Consider the following 21,944-nt stretch of genomic DNA (forward strand, 5'->3'; position numbering starts at 1 on the left):
AATGTAGAGGGCTACCCAATCCGTATGACAGCATTGTAAGCTGTGAAGATTTCTATTGAATAAAAACTACTCTGTTGAGATAAACACACACCCTATAGCCAGACTCAGCATTGCAGTGTAATCTGCTCTGTGACAGACACATTTCCTTACCATCGATCCCCACTTTATGAAATAGCTCATTCAAATGAGCTCAATGGTTTCAGTTTTTTTTACCATTGCTTATCAGAAAATATATATATATATATATATATATATATATATATATATATATATATATATAGATAGATATATATTTATTAAGTAATTTTCTGGGAACTGCTCATCATGCCAATGCCTCAACCTCATATAAACTAAACTTGGAACACATGCTGGAATACACAATGCAGCCCAAACCAATCATTACAGTACTATTGTCTATTACAATTATAATAAAGCTGTGAGGAATGTACATGTCTAGTGTTTAGGCTTCCCTAGACTTATTCCAAAGAGATGTGTTATCATAGGGGACAGCTTTTAAAAATCCAGTCCGAGTTTGAAAGGTTAGGCTACAATCTGAGAGACACTAAAGGGTACTTTTCTTTGTTAAAGAATATCATTAGAAAGCAAGAATGAGTACTTCTTTAAACTCACCTGCTGAGACTTCCTGGAAACACAACATAGCAACAAGAATCCCTGCCATCATTCCACACAGAGCTTGGGTTTCTGCTGGTCTGTATTTTTCAGTAAATGCCATTTATGCCATTTGTGAAATAAGCATAATCTTTGAAGATGTCCATGTAAGTAAGTTGCTGCTCAGTATTACAGTGCTGTAGTAATGCAGCCCCGTGCAGCACAGAGAACACTGCATGGCATGTTTTAATAGCGCAGGGTGATGCAGGGGTACACACATGGAGAAATTGTATTCAGTGCAATGCCTGGTATTATAGTGCATATGAAAGAAATAGACAAGGACAGCGCCACCAGTTACAATTTATACAATTAAAAACACACAGATACATGATAATAAATTAATACAACTTAAGACAGAAAACACAATAATGATGTTTTACTAATAATAATACGCTGCAGTGAAGCAGATCAGTCACATGCCGTAGGCTGGCTATGGGGATTACAACACAAACACATACATGAATACACTTTCTTTTAAAACAGTTTGTCTGTCCGTACAGTTTAGTTTAACTTATTCACTGTGTGCCCACAGGCAGGGTCAGCACAGGTACAGCTCAACAGTGCAGCACTGATACAAAGAGAGACCTGCGTAGACAAAAGGTTTAACAGGATTCAAAAAACATTTATTTCAGGACGTTTTGGTCAAACGCCTTTCTTCAGAGGTGTAGAATGAAAAGTAAAGACAGTGCAGTAAACTTGTGGTGAAAGTGAACCAGGTGAGTGCACTGTTTCCTTTTCTTTGCAGAGCCTGCAGGAGCTGGAATGAAGGGTGAGGGGAACAGACACAACAGCATGCTGTTTCACAGGAAGCAGGGTCAGTATAGAACAGGAAGGAGCCCTCGTATCCACAGGCAACCACAGCAAAGCAGCACACCGCAGCCTGGACTGCAATAACAAGCAGGCAGGTGGGGATTACAAAGAGTATATGAGAGACTGGGTTAGGACTGAGGAGTGGAGCTAGAGAGAGACAGACCAGGTCAATAATATTACATGTACAACCTATTAACTTGCGTGCTGTACAATGCTGTGTGCACTAACTGTGATGTGTGAATAAATGGAACAGGTTTGCTCGACTTTTTTGTACGTCAGGTTTTATTTTCTAGTGTGTGCTTAGAGGCCTGAACCAAGGTGAATGTGTGTGATTGAACATTAGCGATTTCTAACATGCATAAATCTGTTTCATTACAACTTAAACAAGTTCATCTCAAGCACAGAACAGCAGTTTTAAATCCAGAGAGACTCAACAGCGACACAATGGAATCCGGAAGAGCGTTCCGGAACCCCAAGGCTGTTCCAAAGAAAGAATCCCCACACACTGAAGAGATGAGGAGATTCAGAGCAGATTAACACAAAGGTAGAGCACAGTGAATGCAAAACATTGACGTGAGCAAGAATAAAACAGGACCTGCTGCCACTGTGTGGTTTAAGAGAGGAGCGACTAAGAAGGTTATCACCAGTAGAATCCCAATTCCAGTCACTCAATACAATCCTACAAGCAGACTCGAGCTTCTTAGTATTGTTGGAATGGACCCAGACGAAACAGTTCTACTAAAATAGGTCTTACCAAACTCTAAAGATGTAAGAAAAATATGCTATCCCTATTGACAGTGCAATGGCAGGTGAATCAGTCCCATTGTGTACATCCTATTGACAGTGCTATGGCAGGTGAATCAGTCCCATGGTGTACACCCTATTGACAGTGCTATGGCAGGTGAATCAGTCTCATTGTGTACATCCTATTGACAGTGCTATAGCAGGTGAATCAGTCCCATGGTGTACACGCTATTGACAGTGCTATAGCAGGTGAATCAGTCTCATTGTGTACATTCTATTGACAGTGCTATAGCAGGTGAATCAGTCCCATGGTGTACACGCTATTGACAGTGCTATAGCAGGTGAATCAGTCCCATTGTGTACATTCTATTGACAGTGCTATAGCAGGTGAATCAGTCCCATGTTGTACACGCTATTGACAGTGCTATAGCAGGTGAATCAGCCCCATGGTGTTTAAGCTAAGCAGAGCAGACAGGGTCTTTATATTACCAGCTTGTAAGCCGTGCTATATGTTGCCCATCGCTGTTCTCAAAGCTGGTCTTCAATTCGCAATATGTGCCTGCTCTGTCCTGGCTATCTTCCCCCCAGCACAGTTACTGCCTTCCACTTCAACCTTGCAATCTGATTGGCTGTTGCTCTCCCCTTTTTTGGACGAACTCTTCCCCCATTGGTCAGATGACGCAGGGGAGGGACTCAGACAACGGGCTTCAGCATTCCCATTGGCTACCGTCACCGGAGAGGCAGGGCTTGGAGTTGAGCCTGCTGATTGGTCAAGAGGATGGCCAGGCGTGACATTATAGCGCCGCAATGCATTCTGGTTACAGGAAAACGATCTCTGCCGCCCTGTTGGCCGCATTTGCTCATGGGAGTACAGGAAGTGAGGCGTCTCTTCCTGTTTTTGGTTTTGGGCCTGGCGTCCCCCAGGGGAGGCAGAACTTCCGGTTTCCTCCTCGGCCTCTGAGGTCACTTCCTGCAGCGTGTCGATTGGTCGAGAGGACTTTCCATGGATTCTGGGGCTCACCAGGGCGGTCACTGATTGGCTGTGAGGCTGCGCCCAGTGCTGAGGGGAGAGCCTGCCACTGCGGAGAGCTGCCCACTCCCTGAGAGGAGAAGGAGGAGAGAGAAGATCAAACACAGGACAGGCAATACATACAGTTCACCCTCAGAGATTAATGCAGTATCCATCTGACCCTGTCTCTCATAGAGATCAATGCAGTATCCATCTGAGTCCACTGCACAACGCTCAGTCAAGGTAAAACTTAGACACCTCCCCAAATCAAACTTTCCACTCCCTAACCCCAAGGGAGCAGCTAGTTCAAAGAGCGCCACCTGTGGGCCACAGACTGGCAACAGGATTCGAACCCAATCACATGACCCCCCCGTGCACTCCACGTGGCAGCGCTGACCCCGAGGACACTGCCATTCGCACGGCACACTTACTCACGGCTGTGAATCCTCGCTCCCGGGTGCGCAAAGCTCTGATGGTGACCTATGACCCCGGAAAAGGAAGCACTCCTGCCGTGAATATTGTAGGGCCGCCCATACTCAGCCCCACAGGAGGATTGTGGGTAATTATAAGGCTCCTGCCAGCCAAAATTATACAGAAAATTTCCACCGCCCCCAGTGGCAGCCATCTTGTTTTGTAGTCCATTTGTAGTTCCCTGGTGGCAAGGGGGTTTCTTGATTGGTGGGCCTTGACCCCCAGCAGCAGCCAATAGCAGCCTGATGATGTCGTAATGTGAGCGCTCCTGGGCCATGTGACGTGGGAGCCACCCCCTGTGATCTGGCAGCTCCTGATTGGCCCCTCCCTGGAGGAGGAGCCTAGCGGTGTCATAGCTTCCCTCCCTGGCTGCCAGGAAGAGGGGCGTCTCACCCTGAGTGGAAAAGAGGAGGTGGCGGGTTAAACCATTCACAACACAGTGCAGGGTCAAGCTTTGATTCCCCAACAACAACAATATTTAAAGGGATACATTTTCATAATATAAGAGTAAGAAGCTTCAATTGTGTCTTTTTCTTAATATAAATAAAAGTGCACAATCCTTCCCCTGGAATATAATGCAGTGTTGGTGTGACTCCCGCCTGCCTGCCCCTCACCTTGCAGTCCTGCAGGTCTATAGCTGCCCCGTGCTGGAGCAGGGTGCGAGCTGCAGAGGGGTTATTCACTACAGAGGACCAGTGGAGAGCAGACCTGCCTGAGAGGGAGGGGGGGGGGGGGAGGATAGAGGGGGAGGGGGGAGGAGAAGAGAGGGGAGAGGGGGTTAGGAGGAGAGAGGGAGGGGAGGAGGAGGAGGAGGAGTGAAATGCAGTTATATACAGGATCCTTCTATATTATTAGCTCTTCATCTTTCATTAAACAAGTGGAAACACAGTAACGGGGAAATCAGAAAGCACACAGACATGAACACAAATAGCAGAGACATGCCCACTCACTCTCTCACACTCACACACTCTCTCACCTCTGTGGTCAGTCCTGTCCACTACTCACACTGACACTCTCACTCTCACTCTCACTCTCACCTCTTAGGTTAGTCCTGTTTACAAAGGCTCCTCCCTGCTGCAGCTCTCTCACTCTGCTCTCCTCCAAGACACTCTGACACACTCTTTCTCACACACTCTCACTCCATCACACTCTCACTCTTATTATCATTCTCTCACGCTCGCTCACTCTCACCTCTGTGGTCAGTCCTGTTCACCTCCGCTCCTCTCTGCAGCAGCTCTCTCACTCTGCTCTCCGCACAGAGCCGGGTGGCTGTGATCAGCGCTGTTACCCCCTCGCAGTCAGCAGAACACAGCTCCGAGGCCTTCAATAAGAACAGGGTGTGAGGAGAGAGAGGAGGCAGAGCACAGCTCTGAGGCTTCAATAAGAACAGGGTGTGAGGAGAGAGAGGAGAGAGAGCACAGCTCCGAGGCCTTCAATAAGAACAGGGTGTGAGGAGAGAGAGGAGAGAGAGCACAGCTCTGAGGCTTCAATAAGAACAGGGTGTGAGGAGAGAGAGGAGAGAGAGCACAGCTCTGAGGCTTCAATAAGAACAGGGTGTGAGGAGAGAGAGGAGGCAGAGCACAGCTCTGAGGCTTCAATAAGAACAGGGTGTGAGGAGAGAGAGGAGGCAGAGCACAGCTCCGAGGCTTCAATAAGAACAGGGTGTGAGGAGAGAGAGGAGGCAGAGCACAGCTCTGAGGCCTTCAATAAGAACAGGGTGTGAGGAGAGAGAGGAGAGAGAGCACAGCTCTGAGGCTTCAATAAGAACAGGGTGTGAGGAGAGAGAGGAGGCAGAGCACAGCTCTGAGGCTTCAATAAGAACAGGGTGTGAGGAGAGAGAGGAGGCAGAGCACAGCTCCGAGGCCTTCAATAAGAACAGGGTGTGAGGAGAGAGAGGAGGCAGAGCACAGCTCTGAGGCTTCAATAAGAACAGGGTGTGAGGAGAGAGAGGAGAGAGAGCACAGCTCCGAGGCCTTCAATAAGAACAGGGTGTGAGGAGAGAGAGGAGAGAGAGCACAGCTCCGAGGCCTTCAATAAGAACAGGGTGTGAGGAGAGAGAGGAGGCAGAGCACAGCTCAGAGGCTTCAATAAGAACAGGGTGTGAGGAGAGAGAGGAGGCAGAGCACAGCTCTGAGGCTTCAATAAGAACAGGGTGTGAGGAGAGAGAGGAGGCAGAGCACAGCTCTGAGGCTTCAATAAGAACAGGGTGTGAGGAGAGAGAGGAGAGAGAGCACAGCTCTGAGGCTTCAATAAGAACAGGGTGTGAGGAGAGAGAGGAGGCAGAGCACAGCTCTGAGGCTTCAATAAGAACAGGGTGTGAGGAGAGAGAGGAGGCAGAGCACAGCTCTGAGGCTTCAATAAGAACAGGGTGTGAGGAGAGAGAGGAGGCAGAGCACAGCTCTGAGGCTTCAATAAGAACAGGGTGTGAGGAGAGAGAGGAGGCAGAGCACAGCTCTGAGGCCTTCAATAAGAACAGGGTGTGAGGAGAGAGAGGAGAGAGAGCACAGCTCCGAGGCTTCAATAAGAACAGGGTGTGAGGAGAGAGAGGAGAGAGAGCACAGCTCTGAGGCTTCAATAAGAACAGGGTGTGAGGAGAGAGAGGAGAGAGAGCACAGCTCCGAGGCTTCAATAAGAACAGGGTGTGAGGAGAGAGAGGAGGCAGAGCACAGCTCCGAGGCCTTCAATAAGAACAGGGTGTGAGGAGAGAGAGGAGGCAGAGCACAGCTCCGAGGCCTTCAATAAGAACAGGGTGTGAGGAGAGAGAGGAGGCAGAGCACAGCTCTGAGGCTTCAATAAGAACAGGGTGTGAGGAGAGAGAGGAGAGAGAGCACAGCTCTGAGGCTTCAATAAGAACAGGGTGTGAGGAGAGAGAGGAGACAGAGCACAGCTCCGAGGCTTCAATAAGAACAGGGTGTGAGGAGAGAGAGGAGAGAGAGCACAGCTCTGAGGCTTCAATAAGAACAGGGTGTGAGGAGAGAGAGGAGAGAGAGCACAGCTCCGAGGCCTTCAATAAGAACAGGGTGTGAGGAGAGAGAGGAGAGAGAGCACAGCTCCGAGGCTTCAATAAGAACAGGGTGTGAGGAGAGAGAGGAGAGAGAGCACAGCTCCGAGGCTTCAATAAGAACAGGGTGTGAGGTGCAGTGTGGATCTATGCACTCTGTGTAGTGTGGATTTCTACACTCTGTGCAGTGTGGATCTCTGCACTCTAGTGCTCTGTGTAGTGTGGATCTCTGCACTCTGTGTAGTGTGGATCTCTACACTCTGTGTAGTGTGGATCTCTACATTCTGTGCAGTGTGGATCTCTGCACTCTAGTGCTCTGTGCAGTGTGGATCTCTGCACTCTGTGTAGTGTGGATCTCTACACTCTGTGTAGTGTGGATCTCTACACTCTGTGTAGTGTGGATCTCTACACTCTGTGCAGTGTGGATCTCTGCACTCTAGTGCTCTGTGCAGTGTGGATCTCTGCACTCTGTGTAGTGTGGATCTCTGCACTCTGTGTAGTGTGGATCTCTACACTCTGTGTAGTGTGGATCTCTACACTCTGTGCAGTGTGGATCTCTGCACTCTGTGCAGTGTGGGTCTCTGCACTCTGTGCAGTGTGGATCTCTGCACTCTGTGCAGTGTGGATCTCTGCACTCTGTGCAGTGTGGGTCTCTCCACTCTGTGCACTGTGTTGGTAGGTTCCTCGCAGTGTGTTGAAGTACCTGGCACAGTGCAGTTCTGGAGCTGGTCCAATCAGAGCTGCAGTTGAACTCAGAAGCAGCGCCGTGCAGAGCACTCCGCAGACCACCATCTAGAACAAGAGGAGAAGAATATCAAACACAGCACTGAGACACAAACCCTCCGTCACTGCAGACCTTCAGTCATCGCATTCAGCCATGATGTCACACATATTTATAGCAAAGGAAAGCAATAACAACCTGAGCTTTTTGCTCCAGACTGCTGTAAAGTCTGAGAATTTATCTAAATAATCATAACTCTCTATAAACTAATCATTTCGAAAACAGTGCTGATATTGGGGTTGTAGTGTCTAACACTCACAAGACGAAGTCAAAGAGGCAGGGTCATCTGTACACAATCATTTACTATAAGCACATGGTCATCTGTACACAATCATTTACTATAAGCACATGGTCATCTGTACACAATCATTTACTATAAGCACATGGTCATCTGTACACAATCATTTACTATAAGCACATGGTCATCTGTACATGTTACTCTATATGGGAGGAGAGACAATGCATCTCAAGGCCCTGGTTAAGGATATCGGGTGATGTAATGGTGGCCTACCCTGGCCCCCAGGGGATTGTGGGATATCATATGTGCCCTGGAAGTGCTTCTGCCCCAGGGGTCGGTGGTCCCGGATGCCGTCATCGTCCTCCTCGGGATGTAATGTCCTGTCTCCCTGAGGCCCCTCCTCCAGGGAACTATGGGTAATATCCACTTCCTCTCCGTAATCGGGACTGTGACGCAAAGGACTGGGGTTCAAGAAACAGACAAAAACAAACCAGGTTAGAACTTCATACAGACACGGTGTAGCTGCTGTAGTTCTGTACAGGGTTTTATATTAGTGTTATATAGTGCGGTCCCGCCAGCATTGCCCTGTGTGCAGTACAGCACAGTGAGGCTCTGCCCAGCACACAGCAGGCAATGCCAGCGCACTAGATCAGCACTTTATATAGACACCATGGTGGGTAGCTGCTGTAGTTCTGTACAGGGTTTTATATTGTCTTACACTATCATTACCTGTTGTGTGCTTGGCAGTGCTCACATGACCGCACTATATAACACTATAAACCTTGTACAGAACTACAGCAGCTACCCAGCGTGGGCAGAGCATCGCTGTACTGCACTGTACACAGGGCAATGCTGGCAGGACCACACTATATAAAGCCCAGTATTACATTCTCAGTATTATATAGCGCCTTTCCTCACCGCAGCCCGATGGCATCCTCTCCCAGCGGCTCCCTCCTCTTCCTCCCGGAATTCTTTCCCTGTTTTTTCCCGTTCTGCTTCTTGCTCCGAGTCAGTCCTGTGCTGCTGCTGCTGTTCCACACTGCCCCCTGGTGGTCCCTGTCGTGCACTGCGCCGCCCTGTCTGTGCTGGCTGCGCACTACCGGCAGTTCTCCACCACGCCTGCGGGGGGCGATGACCTTCACCCCGATCACGATGGCTGCCACTGTGAGGCCCAGCGCGGCGGCCATGCCAATAGCAACCCAGAGCCAGAGAGAGGGGGGGTCAGAGAGAGGGGGGTCTGGGGGGGAGAGGGAGACAGGAATCACAGCACGGCACAGTCAAGCAGGGCGGCCTCAGGCCTATGCAGCCTATGAGACCGCATAGGGCTCCGAGCCTCAAAGGCCCCTGCATATTGCTTCCAGTCTTGGAATTGGATGCTTGCTCGCACCGCTCCACTGTCACACATGTGGGTAAACATTTCTCATTGGGCATCGTTGCTGTGTAAGCGAATTCAGTGTGGTTCAGTAGCAGAGCAGAGAGTCAGTTAACAAACAAGCCAGGCTTGACGTTTTGGGAGACTGCAGTCTGTACTCCTTGCTTGTATTTCTGAAATATACTTGTATGTGTGTGTGTTATAATTAGGGCTCTCTTTGTAGCTCACAAGAGAACAAGGAGAGCAGAAGTGAATGAAATGCTCAAAAGCCAGCAAACAGTTCATTTCTGATGATGAGAGTTACTGAATTCATGACAACATTTTCAGGTGTGACAAAAGCTTCTTTTTTGTATAGAGTGTGGCAGAGTAGGGGGGGGATATGTGACGGGGCAGCGGTCCTGGAGGGTCAGTGACCCTCCTAGGTTTTGTTCCAGCTGTTTGGTTGTTGAGTTAGTAGGTTGAGTTGTTGAGTTAGTAGGTTGAGTTGTTGAGTTAGTAGATTGAGTTGTTGAGTTAGTAGGTTTAGTTGTTGAGTTAGTAGGTTGAATTGTTGAGTTAGTAGGTTGAATTGTTGAGTTAGTAGGTTGAGTTGTTGAGTTAGTAGGTTGAGTTGTTGAGTTTGTAGGTTGAGTTGTTGAGTTAGTAGGTTGAGTTGTTGCGTTAGTAGGTTGAGTTGTTGAGTTAGTAGGTCTTTGAGTAGCTGTGTTGGTTTCCTCACCTTCGTCCTCCTCGGCCTCACCCTCGCCCATCCCCCCCACACCCTGCACTGCTGTCAGTGGGAAGGGGAGTTCTGGGAGGATCCCGCCCCCCTGTGACATCACTGCAGAAAGGAAGTGGGCAGCCTGTTCAGCCATGTGGAAACAGGAATCAGGGACCAGAGAGCAGGGACGATTATCAACCTGAATCAGAACCAAGGAGCTGAGAGAGAGAGAGAGAGAGAGAGAGAGAGAGAGAGAGAGAGAGAGAGAGAGAGAGAGAGAGAGAGAGAGAGAGAGAGAGAGAGAGTTTTATGTGCAAACATTTGAAGTGTGACATACAGACAGATACCCCCTATATCCTCGGAGCCTGATATTCTCAGTAACTTCTGCTAAATAACGTTAATACCATGTTTCATGACAGCTGGATAAGCGGGTCTCCAGAAGCCTGCAAGCATGTGAAGTGAGACCCGTACGGCTCCACTCTGTCCTCACAGAACAATGAAGCAGTGCAGCACAAGCACACTGTTAACTCTCACCCAGTAACATCATCCTCCTCCTGCCCCGGCCCTGACCCCGGCAGGTCATGGAGGTCACGGAGGTCACGGAGGTCGCGGCGGGGGTCAGAGGGTCGCGGGGTCCCCATCATCCTCACCCCTGTCCTGAGCACAGCGCTGAGACCCCACAGCAAAGAGAGGTTCCCCTTCAGCACCTCCCCCACAGACAAGGGGGTCAGGAGCACCAGGGAGCCCTCAACACCACGGGGCGCACCCCCAAAACAATCCACTCCGTCCCAGCCACAGGGGCCACTGCGACACCCCGACTCACAGTGTCCGTTCCCATAGTGATCCCGACAGTACTGCACATAGCGGGGGCTGCAGAGAGGGGAGACATGGTATTTAGGAGACGTAGCAATTGTGAGTTCAGGTTTTACTTTTGCATCAATGACAGTCACACTCACAGACAGACAAAGAGACGCAGTTCACATAAACATACACTCCAGTGCACTCCCTCCTCCCTCTCCTTCTGCCTCTCTCCCTCCCCCCTCCCTCCCTCACTCGCAGGCGGCGCTGTCTGTCAGGCAGTCGAACCCGTCTCTCAGACACTCTGCTCCAGCGCACTCTGCATCGCATCTCCCATCCCTGAACTTCCGAGGGCAGCCCAGACCGGGGGGGCAGAGTGTCCAGGGGTCAGAGGTGAGAGGGGAGAGGTGTGTGTGTGCCCCCTCCCCCTCTCTGTTGCTCTCGCAGTGTGCTCCACTGTATTTGGGGGTGCACAAGCAGCGGAATGCAAAGGGCGAACCCCGCACTGGCACACAGGTGCCTCCCGACCGGCAGGGCTGCGAGAGGCAGGGGGAGGGGGGCTGGAGGAGGGAGGTACTGCAGTCCGAGCCAGAGAAACCCTGAGGAGAGAGCGGAGAGAGTGGAGGATCATCATCATCATCATCATCATCATCATCATCATCATCATCATCATCATCATATCTATGTTTGTCCCCTTGTACCTTGGTTTCTCTCTCTCAATTCCTTATTTTTTATCCATGATAAAAAGTAGTCCTAAAATGGACCCTGTCCATCCTCCTCTCTCTCCTCCCCTCCACACTCTCACCTGTGTGCACTGGCAGTTGTACCCCAGGGGTGTCCCTGGCTCCACAGTGCACGCGCCTCCATTCTGACAGGGGGCTGATTGACAGCTGTCAATCACAGACTCACAGTGCTGGCCTGGGAAGAAACAGACAGGAGATAAGAGAGTGACCCTCACAAACACAGTGACCCTCACAAACACAGTGACCCTCACACACAGTGACCCTCACACACTGTGAACCTGAAACAGAGTGACCCTCAAAAACACAGTGACTCTGAAACAGAGTGACCCTCACACACTGTGACCCTGAAACAGAGTGACCCTCACAAACACAGTGACACTGAAACAAAGTGACCCTCATACAGTGACTCTGAAACAGAGTGACCCTCACAAACAGTGACACTGAAACAGAGTGACCCTCACACACACAGTGACCCTGAAACAGAGTGACCCTCACAAACACAGTGACATTGAAACAGAGAGTGACTTAGTCCTGCAGTGAGCGTGTGTGAATGGTCCTCAGTGTACTCACCAGTATACCCAGTCCTGCAGAGGCAGTGGTACTGGTTGACCCCGGGGACACAGCTCAATGTCCCCGGCTGGACACAGGGGTTGGACAGACACTCGTTGACGTCACCTTCGCAGCGAGACCCCACAAAGCCAGTGGGGCACAGGCAGTCATGACCTCCGACCCTGTCCACGCAGACCCCCCCGTGAAAACACAGGGGTTCAGAGGTCAAGGGGTCACAGTCATCATGGTCGACCTCACAGAGAGAGCCTAGAACAGAGAGAGAGAGAGAGAGAGAGAGAGAGAGAGAGAGAGAGAGAGAGAGGGCTTACAACAGAGCGTAAACTTTTTAGACCAAAACTACAAAACATGGTCACTGAAATTAAGTTTAAACAAGACCAAAATTATGATCTTACAAAAGAAAGCCACAAATAACAGTAAAGAATATGACTTTTATTTCTGTGGGGAACTACTAGAGCACATAACCAGCTACAGCCATCTAGGTAGGAATAGCTACATGCTTCAGGAAGCTTCAAACAAGCAGTACAGTCTCTGTGAGCAAAAGCACTGCGGCTATTCCAAATTCTGTACCATCAACCCAACGATCAAAATCTGGAAATAACTATTTGACTGTGTTATCCTGCCCATTCCCCTCTATGGGAGTGAGGTCTGGAGTCCAGCCTAGCCAGGATTACAATAAATGGGATGAAACCTCAATAGAAAGGATGCTTTTGCTATTCTGTAAGAATGTGCTTCAAACAATGCCTGTAGAGCCGAGCTCGGGCGATACCCACGACCGCTCCACATTCAGAGACGAGTCGTGAGGTTCCAGTGACACCTGAAATAAAACCATTCCAGTCTGTAGCTGTGAAAAGCCAGGAACAATCCGACAGCGAGTCACCTTGGATGGACACAGGGTGACCAGATAGCAAGAGTGAAAAATCGAGACATTTGCAGCTCAATCCTGCTTTGATTCCTCATGCCAATCCACGCGCCTCGCTCTGTGTAAGCGTTGCTGACTGCAATACTGAGCACGAATGAAACCAGCTTCTTCATGTTAAGAAGATTACCACCATCGCTCTCATTGCTCAGCACCTGAGCACAGAGATCCCCAGCTGTGCTTTTCTCCAGCTTCAAGTTCACTGCAGAGCTCATCCAGGTCCACGGTGCTCTGGAGATTCATTCCTGTTACGGCTGCAGACAGATCCCTGAACTCCAGCTTCTTCTCTCTGCTGATATTCAAGCACTGAATGATGTACAAGTAGCCACTAGTGGAAAAGTCAAACCATTTCTCCAGATATTCGACAGAAACATCATACAATTTGGTAAAGTCCTTGCGAAGGGCTTCTGAAGATAAAGGTAGCATTCCAATGAATGCATTCTCGACTTTAGAACAGAAGAATGGGTTATTCTTCTGTTCTGTAGCTTCATTCGCAGACCGTTCATTATATTATACACTTCACAGGCAGTCACACTCGCATTCTCCAGGGAGAGCACAGTATCTCCCAAGATCATTCAACACTTTGAGGACATTCTGCAGAAAATAGAGGTGAACCTCAACTCTGCTAGATTCCTCGCTCTCTTCTCGTGATAACTCTTGAGAAACAGCAGCCATAAACTCAGTGGGCATTCATCACTGCCCAGAGAAACGAAGAAGCTCTTGACAGCTTGCCTAGTGTTAACCAGTCTGTTCACAGCTGGGAAAAGACTCAACCAACGTGTTGGGACGTGACGTAGCAAAGCAGCATACTCCATGTCCACAAACTGAAACATGTCCTTCAGCGCGGCCACTCTCTTTGCAGAGCTGCTGAAGTGAATCAGTGATAAAGTGTCTCAATGTTTCACTGCATTGTGCACCATGTGTGCGGGGCAGTTGGCAGGTAAAATATTTTCATTCTTTTTTACAGGTTCTGGTACACAGATCTCCGCCTGCCACAGTTAACATTTGCATTGTCAGCGCTAAAGGAAGAGACTTTAGCCAAGTCTAGTTTGTGAGTTTTTGAAGGAGAGTGTTGGAGATTGACTCTGCAGTCTCCTCACTTTCTTCATAGAGGTCTAACAGTTTGTCTTGCACACCTGGTTCAGGTGTCCAGTATCTCAGGGACAAGGGTAAGGTTTTTACGTTACCTTTGTTTGATGTGTCCGTGGAGATTGAGAAGTAGGGTCCATCTTGATTGTGAAGAATATCCGCTAACTCCGTTGACAGCAGTGATAGCACTCTTTATATCAGGGTTTCGGTTTTGGTATGGCCACAACTAATGTTTTTGGCAATCGTTGAATCAGGATACAATGTAGACGCACGCTTCAGTTCACAGTTACAAGACTGACAGAAGTGTTGGTGCAGTACTGTGTGATACACTTGGGTAAGCTCTGTAGCAACAACTTGGGTATCCAGGCTGAATTCTTTTTAACACAATTTACAAAATGCCAGTCATGTGATTGGCGAAGGGAGGGAGGGTGGTGGAGGGTGGATGGAGGGGTGTGGGGGGGAGGATGGGGGGAGGGGAGGGTCTGTCAGACTCACCGCTGGTCCCCTCAGGGCACACACACTGGAAGGAGTTGATGCGATCCACACAGCTGCCTCCGTTCTGACAGGGCTGAGAGAGACACTCATCCACAGCACTGGAGCAGTTAGAACCAGTGAAGCCAGCTGCGCACTGGGAGACAGGGAGACAGAGAGCAGTTAGAGGCAGTGAGGCAGCAGCACTGGGAGACAGGGAGACAGAGAGCTTCCTGGCCTTGTGCATCAGGCAGTGCTGAAGCCGTGCAGGCACGGAATCAGAGGCTCTGGATTACACTCTGCTCACATTCTGGCTCCAGGAGTTTTGACCAGTGATGTAAGTTTGGTTTCAAAAGTGAAGGGGACAGTTTCTGTAGCAGGGGCGCATAGCAATACAATTAAAAAGAAACGCTCATTTCGGACAGGAGGGGGTATTTCACAGCTACGACAATCCCAGTGTTCAAATAGAAAGTATTTTTTTCTAGTATTGAGACCGTAGACATGAGAAATGGTTTCATGATTGAGAAATTTCACAATGAAAATGAAAAAAACAAACTCATAGAAACAGCTGTTTGTGGTTTAAAACATGAACATTAGGTGGCTCAAGGATATCTATCCAGGTGAAAAGGCATTTATGCCGGTACTTTTTTATTTCCTGGTCATCTATTGAAAGTTAATGTACCCCTCAGGCAAGGTTATTAGCCATATAAAGCCATGCTTTATCTGTGCTTTATTACGCTTTACCATGCTTTTAATGTGTCTTATTCACTTTGCTGTGCTTTTATTATGGGACACTTTTATAAGGGTTAGTTTACCATGGTTTGTTTTTTAATATGCTTTACCAGACCTCTCTGTGATTTACAATGCTTCCCTATGCTTTACCAGACCTCTCTGTGATTTACAATGCTTCCCTATGCTTTACCATACCTCTCTGTGTTTTACAATGCTTCCCTATGCTTTACCATACCTCTATGTGCTTTACAATGCTTCCCTATGCTTTACCAGACCTCTCTGTGCTTTACAATGCTTCCCTATGCTTTACCAGACCTCTCTGTGTTTTACAATGCTTCCCTATGCTTTACCACACCTCTCTGTGCATAACAATGCTTCCCTATGCTTTACCAGACCTCTCTGTGCTTTACAATGCTTGCCTCTGCTTTACCAGACCTCTCTGTGCTTTACAATGCTTCCCTATGCTTTACCATACCTCTCTGTGTTTTACAATGCTTTCTTATGCTTTACCAGACCTCTCTGTGCTTTACAATGCTTCCATATGCTTCACCATACCTCACTGTGCTTTACAATGCTTCCCTATGCTTTACCAGACCTCTCTGTGCTTTACAATGCTTCCCTATGCTTTACCAGACCTCTCTGTGCTTTACAATGCTTCCCTATGCTTTACCAGACCTCTCTGTGCTTTACAATGCTTCCCTATGCTTTACCAGACCTCTCTGTGCTTTACAATGCTTCCCTATGCTTTACCAGACCTCTCTGTTCTTTACAATGCTTTCCTATGCTTTACCAGACCTCTCTGTGCTTTACAATGCTTCCCTATGCTTTACCATGCTTTCACTATAGGACTCTGCTATAAGGGACTGGCCTGGGGGTGCAGTGTTACCTGGCAGGTGTATCCAGTTTTGCCCTGCGGGGTGCAGACCCCCTCGTTGAGGCAGGGTCCCCTCTCACAGGGGTCCACAGGGTCCTGACAGACGCTGCCCCCAAATCCTTCTGGACACAGGCAACGAGGAGAGGTGGGGGAGTCCACACAGCGCCCCCCATTCAGACACACAATGGTATGCTCTGCGCCTGGAGAGGAGAAACAGGACGGTCAGATTGACTTTCAAAGTCTGAACACTGGAAGTGATAGTAACTGTATACACGTGATTGTTGCTTCCTCTATATGTGGAAACAGATCATATTGTTTTAGATGGTACATGTGTTTTTATATGGTTTCGTTTTTTGGTTTAATTTACTTTTTAAGGTAGAATCGTGCAGTTACTGTTCCAGTAATATTACAGTTGTCTAAATGAGTGTATTCTTGCTGTTCAGATCCTCTTTGTTGCAGGGGAGGGTTCAGGTATTGCGGGGGTTCAGGGGGTTCAGGTATTGCAGGGGTTCAGGTATTGTGGGGGTTCAGGTATTGCGGAGGGTTCAGGGGGTTCAGGTATTGCAGAGGGTTCAGGGGGGTTCAGGTATTGCGGGGGTTCAGGGGGTTCAGGTATTGCAGAGGGTTCAGGGGGGTTCAGGTATTGCGGGGGTTCAGGGGGTTCAGGTATTGCAGGGGTTCAGGTATTGTGGGGGTTCAGGTATTGCAGAGGGTTCAGGGGGGTTCAGGTATTGGGGGGGTTCAGGGGGTTCAGGTATTGCAGGGGTTCAGGTATTGTGGGGGTTCAGGTATTGCAGAGGATTCAGGGAGGGTTCAGGTATTGCGGGGGTTTAGGGGGGGTTCGGGTATTGCGGGGGTTCAGGTATTGCGAAGGGTTCAAAGGGTTCAGGTATTGCGGGGGTTCAGGGGGGTTCAGGTATTGCGGGGGTTCAGGGGGGGTTCAGGTATTGCGGGGGATCAGGGGGGGTTCGGGTATTGCGGGGGTTCAGGTATTGCGGAGGGTTCAGGGGGTTCAGGTATTGTGGGGGTTCAGGTATTACGGAGGGTTCAGGGGGTTCAGGTATTGCGGAAGGTTCAGGGGGTTCAGGTATTGCGGGGGTTCAGGGGTGTTTCAGGTATTGCAAGGGTTCAGGGGTGGTTCAGGTATTGCGGGGGTTCTGGGGGTTCAGGCATTGCAGGGGTTCTCTGGTGGTTCAGATATTGCGGCAGTTCAGGGGGGTTCAGGTATTGCGGAGGGTTCAGGGGGTTCAGGTATTGCAGGGGTTCAGGGGGGTTCAGGTATTGCAGGGGTTCTGGGGGGTTCAGGTATTGCGGTGGTTCTGGGGGTTCAGGTATTGCGGGGTTTCAGGGGGGGGTTCAGATATTGCGGGGGTTCTCCGGTGGTTCAGGTATTGTGGGGGTTCATGTATTGTGAGGGTTCAGGAGGTTCAGGTATTGCGGGGGTTCAGGGGGAGTTCAGGTATTACGGGGGTTCAGGTTGTGTTCAGGTATTGCGGGGGTTCAGGGGGTTCAGGTATTGCAGGGGATCAGGGGTGTTCAGGTATTGCGAGGGATCAGGGGGTTCAGGTATTGCGGGGGTTCAGGGGCTTCAGGTATTGCGGAGGGTTCAGGGGGTTCAGGTATTGCAGGGGTTCAGGTATTGTGGGGGTTCAGGTATTGCGGAGGGTTCAGGGGGGTTCAGGTATTGCGGAGGGTTCAGGGGGTTCAGGTATTGCGGAGGGTTCAGGGGGTTCAGGTATTGCAGGGGTTCAGGTATTGTGGGGGTTCAGGTATTGCAGAGGGTTCAGGGGGGTTCAGGTATTGCGGAGGGTTCAGGGGGTTCAGGTATTGCGGAGCGTTCAGGGGTTCAGGTATTGCAGGGGTTCAGGTATTGTGGGGGTTCAGGTATTGTGGAGGGTTCAGGGGGGTTCAGGTATTGCGGGGGTTCTGGGGTTTCAGGCATTGCGGGGGTTCTCTGGTGGTTCAGGTATTGCGGCAGTTCAGGGGGGTTCAGGTATTGCGGAGGGTTCAGGGGGGTTCAGGTATTGCGGTGGTTCAGGGGGGTTCAGGTATTGCGGGGGTGCAGAGGTTCAGGTATTGCAGGGGATCAGGGGGGTTCAGGTATTGCGAGGGATCAGGGGGTTCAGGTATTGCGGGGGTTCAGGTATTGCGGGCGTTCAGGGGGTTCAGGTATTGCGGGGGATCAGGGGGGTTCAGGGGATTCAGATATTGCGGGGGATCAGGGGGGTTCACGTATTGCAGGGGTTCAGGTATTGCAGGGGTTCGGGGGGGTTCGGGGGGGTTCAGGTATTGCGGGGGTTCAGGGGGTTCAGGTATTGTGGGGGATCGGGGGGGTTCAGGTATTGCGGGGGTTCAGGTATTGCAGGGGTTCAGGGGGTTCAGGTATTGCGGGGATCAGGTATTGCGGGGGGTTCTGGGAGGGTTCAGGTATTGCAGGGGTTCTGGGAGTGTTCAGGTATTGCAGGGGTTCAGGGGGTTTAGGTATTGCGGGGGATCAGGTATTGCAGGTGTTCTGGGAGTGTTCAGGTATTGCGGAGGGTTTTGGGTGGGTTCAGGTATTGCGGGGGTTCAGCGGGGTTCAGGTATTGCGGGGGTTCAGGTGGGTTCAGGTATTGTGGAGGGTTCTGGGAGTGTTCAGGTATTGCGGGGGTTCAGGTGGGTTCAGGTATTGTGGAGGGTTCTGGGAGTGTTCAGGTATTGCGAGGGATCAGGGGGTTCAGGTATTGTGGGGGTTCAGGTATTGCGGGGGTTCAGGTATTGCGGGGGTTCAGGTATTGCGGGGGTTCAGGGGGGTTCAGGTATTGTGGGGGGTTCGGGAGGTTTCAGGTATTGCGGGGGTTGTACTGTCAGAGTTGGTAATACTGGGAGTGTACTTGTTATACTAGGAGTTCTCTGGGTGTACTGGGAGTGTGCTGGTTATATTGGGAGTGCGCTGGTTGTTCTGGGAGTGTGCTGGTTGTACAGGGAGTGTACTTTCTGTACTGGGAGTGTGCTGGTAGTATACTGGGAGTGTACTGGGTGTGCGTTGAGAGTGTACTGGTTGTACTGAGGGTGCTGGTGGTACTCACTGAGTTTGCAGGAGTCCAGTCTGTGCTCGCAATGCGGGCCGGTGTACCCCCCCTGACAGGCACACTTCAGCCCCCCCTCCCCCTCCACACAGGAGCCTCCGTTCAGACACGGGTTCAAGACACACCTGTCAAGGAGCTCCTCACAGCGCGGGCCTGGCAGGAAAACAATGACAGGGAGAGAATCTGACTCATTATACAAGAACACTCAGCACAGCACTGACTAGAAACACACTGTCCTCTTCCATCCAGCAGCACTGACTAGAAACACACTGTCCCCTTCCATCCAGCAGCACTGACTAGAAACACACTGTCCCCTTCCATCCAGCAGCACTGACTAGAAACACACTGTCCTCTTCCATCGAGCACAGCACTGACTAGAAACACACTGTCCCCTTCCATCCAGCAGCACTGACTAGAAACACACTGTCTCCTTCCATCGGCAGCACTGACTAGAAACACACTGTCCCCTTCCATCCAGCAGCACTGACTAGAAACACACTGTCCCCTTCCATCCAGCAGCATTGACTAGAAACACACTGTCCCCTTCCATCCAGCAGCACTGACTAGAAACACACTGTCCCCTTCCATCCAGCAGCATTGACTAGAAACACACTGTCCCCTTCCATCCAGCAGCACTGACTAGAAACACACTGTCCCCTTCCATCCAGCAGCACTGACTAGAAACACACTGTCCCCTTCCATCCAGCAGCACTGACTAGAAACACACTGTCCCCTTCCATCCAGCAGCACTGACTAGAAACACACTGTCCCCTTCCATCCAGCAGCACTGACTAGAAACACACTGTCCTCTTCCATCGAGCACAGCACTGACTAGAAACACACTGTCCCCTTCCATCCAGCAGCACTGCAAACACTCAGCACTGACTAGAAACACACTGTCCCCTTCCATCCAGACTGTTTGCATGGTTTTCAGACAGGAAAGACACACACCCAACAAAGCTAAACTAACCCAGAAAAAAGACAACAGCTCATCTGGTTTCGAGACTTGTGAGTAACTTTAGTGTATATCTTATTGCTCCCTGCTGGTGAGTTATTGAGAGGATCACATTGTGAGGACATAGGGAGCGTCTGTCTGTCCACACATCCATACGTCTGTACATTACATATCTGGAGAATTGCTTATGAAGTGGCTCTGATTTTGAATGTAGAGCCGTGGCGATGGGGGATGACTGTTACTGACAGGCTTGTTAGCTTTAGAATTGCAAAAAAAACCTGTGCTGTTAACACTTTGAAGTAATTAGCTATGAGAATCGATCCTAATGGTTTTAATATTGGCTGTTAATCTCGGTGACACTGATGAAGGCACTAGAGCCCAAATGCTTGTCTGCTTGACTCAGTTTCTTCTAGTTTCAGTAACACTGAAGGCACTAGAGCCCAAATGCTTGTCTGCTTGACTCAGTTTCTTCTAGTTTCAATAACACTGAAGGCACTAGAGCCCAAATGCTTGACTGCTTGACTCAGTTTCTTCTAGTTTCAATAACACTGAAGGCACTAGAGTCCAAATGCTTGTCTGCTTGACTTTCTCCGTTTCTGGTCTTACTTGTGTATATGGTTGATTTCTGAAGTTCTGGATGAATGATCTACACATTGCAAGAGCCACACTACAAACTAACATGAACAGAAACACTCTCGCACTCCCACACTCCCACTCTATCTCTCTCTCTCACTCCCTCTTCTTGCTCACCTGTGCTCCCTGGCTGACACACACACTTGTAGTACAGCCTGTCCACTCGCCTGCAGTCCCCTTGGTTTGCACAGGGGGCGCTGTCGCAGGGGTCTCTCTCCTCCTCACACTGCAAGCCAGTGTAACCTGAGGGGTGCAGGCAGCGAGCGAGGGGTTAAACACGACACGCACTGTGGAATAACCCAGCCCTCACACTCCCAGTCTGCTGACACACACACAATGCAGACCATATTGGGCAAGATTCAGATCTCCTCTCCTTCCCTTTCTCCTCTCTCTCCCCTCCCTCTCTCCTCTTTCTCTCCCTCTTACCCTCACTTTCTCACTCTTCCCTCCATCTCTCCTTCTTCTCCCCTCTCCCCCTCTCTCTCACCAGGCTCACAGATGCACAGGTATCCCCCTGTCTCTCCCCTCTCCCCCTCTCTCTCACCAGGCTCACAGATGCACAGGTATCCCCCTGTGTCTCCCCTCTCCCCCTCTCTCTCACCAGGCTCACAGATGCACAGGTATCCCCCTGTGTCTCCCCTCTCCCCCTCTCTCTCACCAGGCTCACAGATGCACAGGTGGCCCCCTGTCTCTCCCCTCTCCTCTCTCTCACCAGGCTCACAGATGCACAGGTGGCCCCCTGTCTCTCCCCTCTCCTCTCTCTCACCAGGCTCACAGATGCACAGGTATCCCCCTGTCTCTCCCCTCTCCCCCTCTCTCTCACCAGTCTCACAGATGCACAGGTATCCCCCTGTCTCTCCCCTCTCCCCCTCTCTCTCACCAGGCTCACAGATACACAGGTAGCCCCCAGTCTTGTCCATGCAGGTGCCCTGGTGCTGGCAGGGCTGGGACTGGCACTCGTTGATATCGGAGTGGCAGCGCGTCCCACCGTACCCTCGCTGGCACTGGCACTGGAAGGAGCCGGCTGTGTTCACACAGACACCCCCGTGCTCACACGGGTTCAAGCCTGCTGGGGGAGGGAAAGGGGAGGAATGGACATGGAGAGTGTGAGCGACCGACGCACAAGATGTTGCAGTGCAAGCAGGAAGTGATGACACAGGAGATACATTTCAATCAGGTGGTTGGTGTTTAACCAGCGGAAAACAGGAACCGTGCAGGAACTGTTCAGAAACTATGTACAGCAAGCATGGCTCAGAACCAAAACAAAGCAAAAATAGGAATACTAACATTAATCATTAAA

The 21,944-nt window shown here is 50.2% G+C and overlaps 1 protein-coding gene across 3 annotated transcripts in view; it reads right to left on the reverse strand.

Moving 5' to 3' along the window:
• Positions 1-963: 963 nt before the first annotated feature.
• LOC117434173 (neurogenic locus notch homolog protein 1-like) overlaps positions 964-21,944 on the reverse strand; it is a 25,833-nt gene continuing 4,852 nt past the window's right edge. Inside the window, exons 5-21 of one of the 3 annotated variants that reach the window (XM_059008944.1) lie at positions 21,525-21,713; positions 20,762-20,887; positions 19,057-19,209; positions 16,001-16,188; positions 14,407-14,539; positions 11,907-12,152; positions 11,399-11,511; positions 10,849-11,192; positions 10,330-10,665; positions 9,814-10,013; positions 8,642-8,960; positions 7,997-8,184; positions 7,408-7,496; positions 4,895-5,024; positions 4,318-4,415; positions 3,664-4,097; positions 964-3,323 (exon numbers count right to left, since the gene is read on the reverse strand). In XM_059008944.1, the coding sequence (XP_058864927.1) occupies positions 2,765-3,323; positions 3,664-4,097; positions 4,318-4,415; positions 4,895-5,024; positions 7,408-7,496; positions 7,997-8,184; positions 8,642-8,960; positions 9,814-10,013; positions 10,330-10,665; positions 10,849-11,192; positions 11,399-11,511; positions 11,907-12,152; positions 14,407-14,539; positions 16,001-16,188; positions 19,057-19,209; positions 20,762-20,887; positions 21,525-21,713 (3,845 nt within the window). In that variant the 3' untranslated portion in view covers positions 964-2,764. Of the gene's footprint in view, positions 3,324-3,663; positions 4,098-4,317; positions 4,416-4,894; positions 5,025-7,407; positions 7,497-7,996; positions 8,185-8,641; positions 8,961-9,813; positions 10,014-10,329; positions 10,666-10,848; positions 11,193-11,398; positions 11,512-11,906; positions 12,153-14,406; positions 14,540-16,000; positions 16,189-19,056; positions 19,210-20,761; positions 20,888-21,524; positions 21,714-21,944 lie in introns of those variants that run through there. The other 2 variants (XM_059008945.1, XR_009310898.1) reach the window with 2 other exon arrangements.

The sequence above is a fragment of the Acipenser ruthenus genome, chromosome 38, assembly GCF_902713425.1.
Source record: "Acipenser ruthenus chromosome 38, fAciRut3.2 maternal haplotype, whole genome shotgun sequence".
Taxonomy (NCBI): domain Eukaryota; kingdom Metazoa; phylum Chordata; class Actinopteri; order Acipenseriformes; family Acipenseridae; genus Acipenser; species Acipenser ruthenus.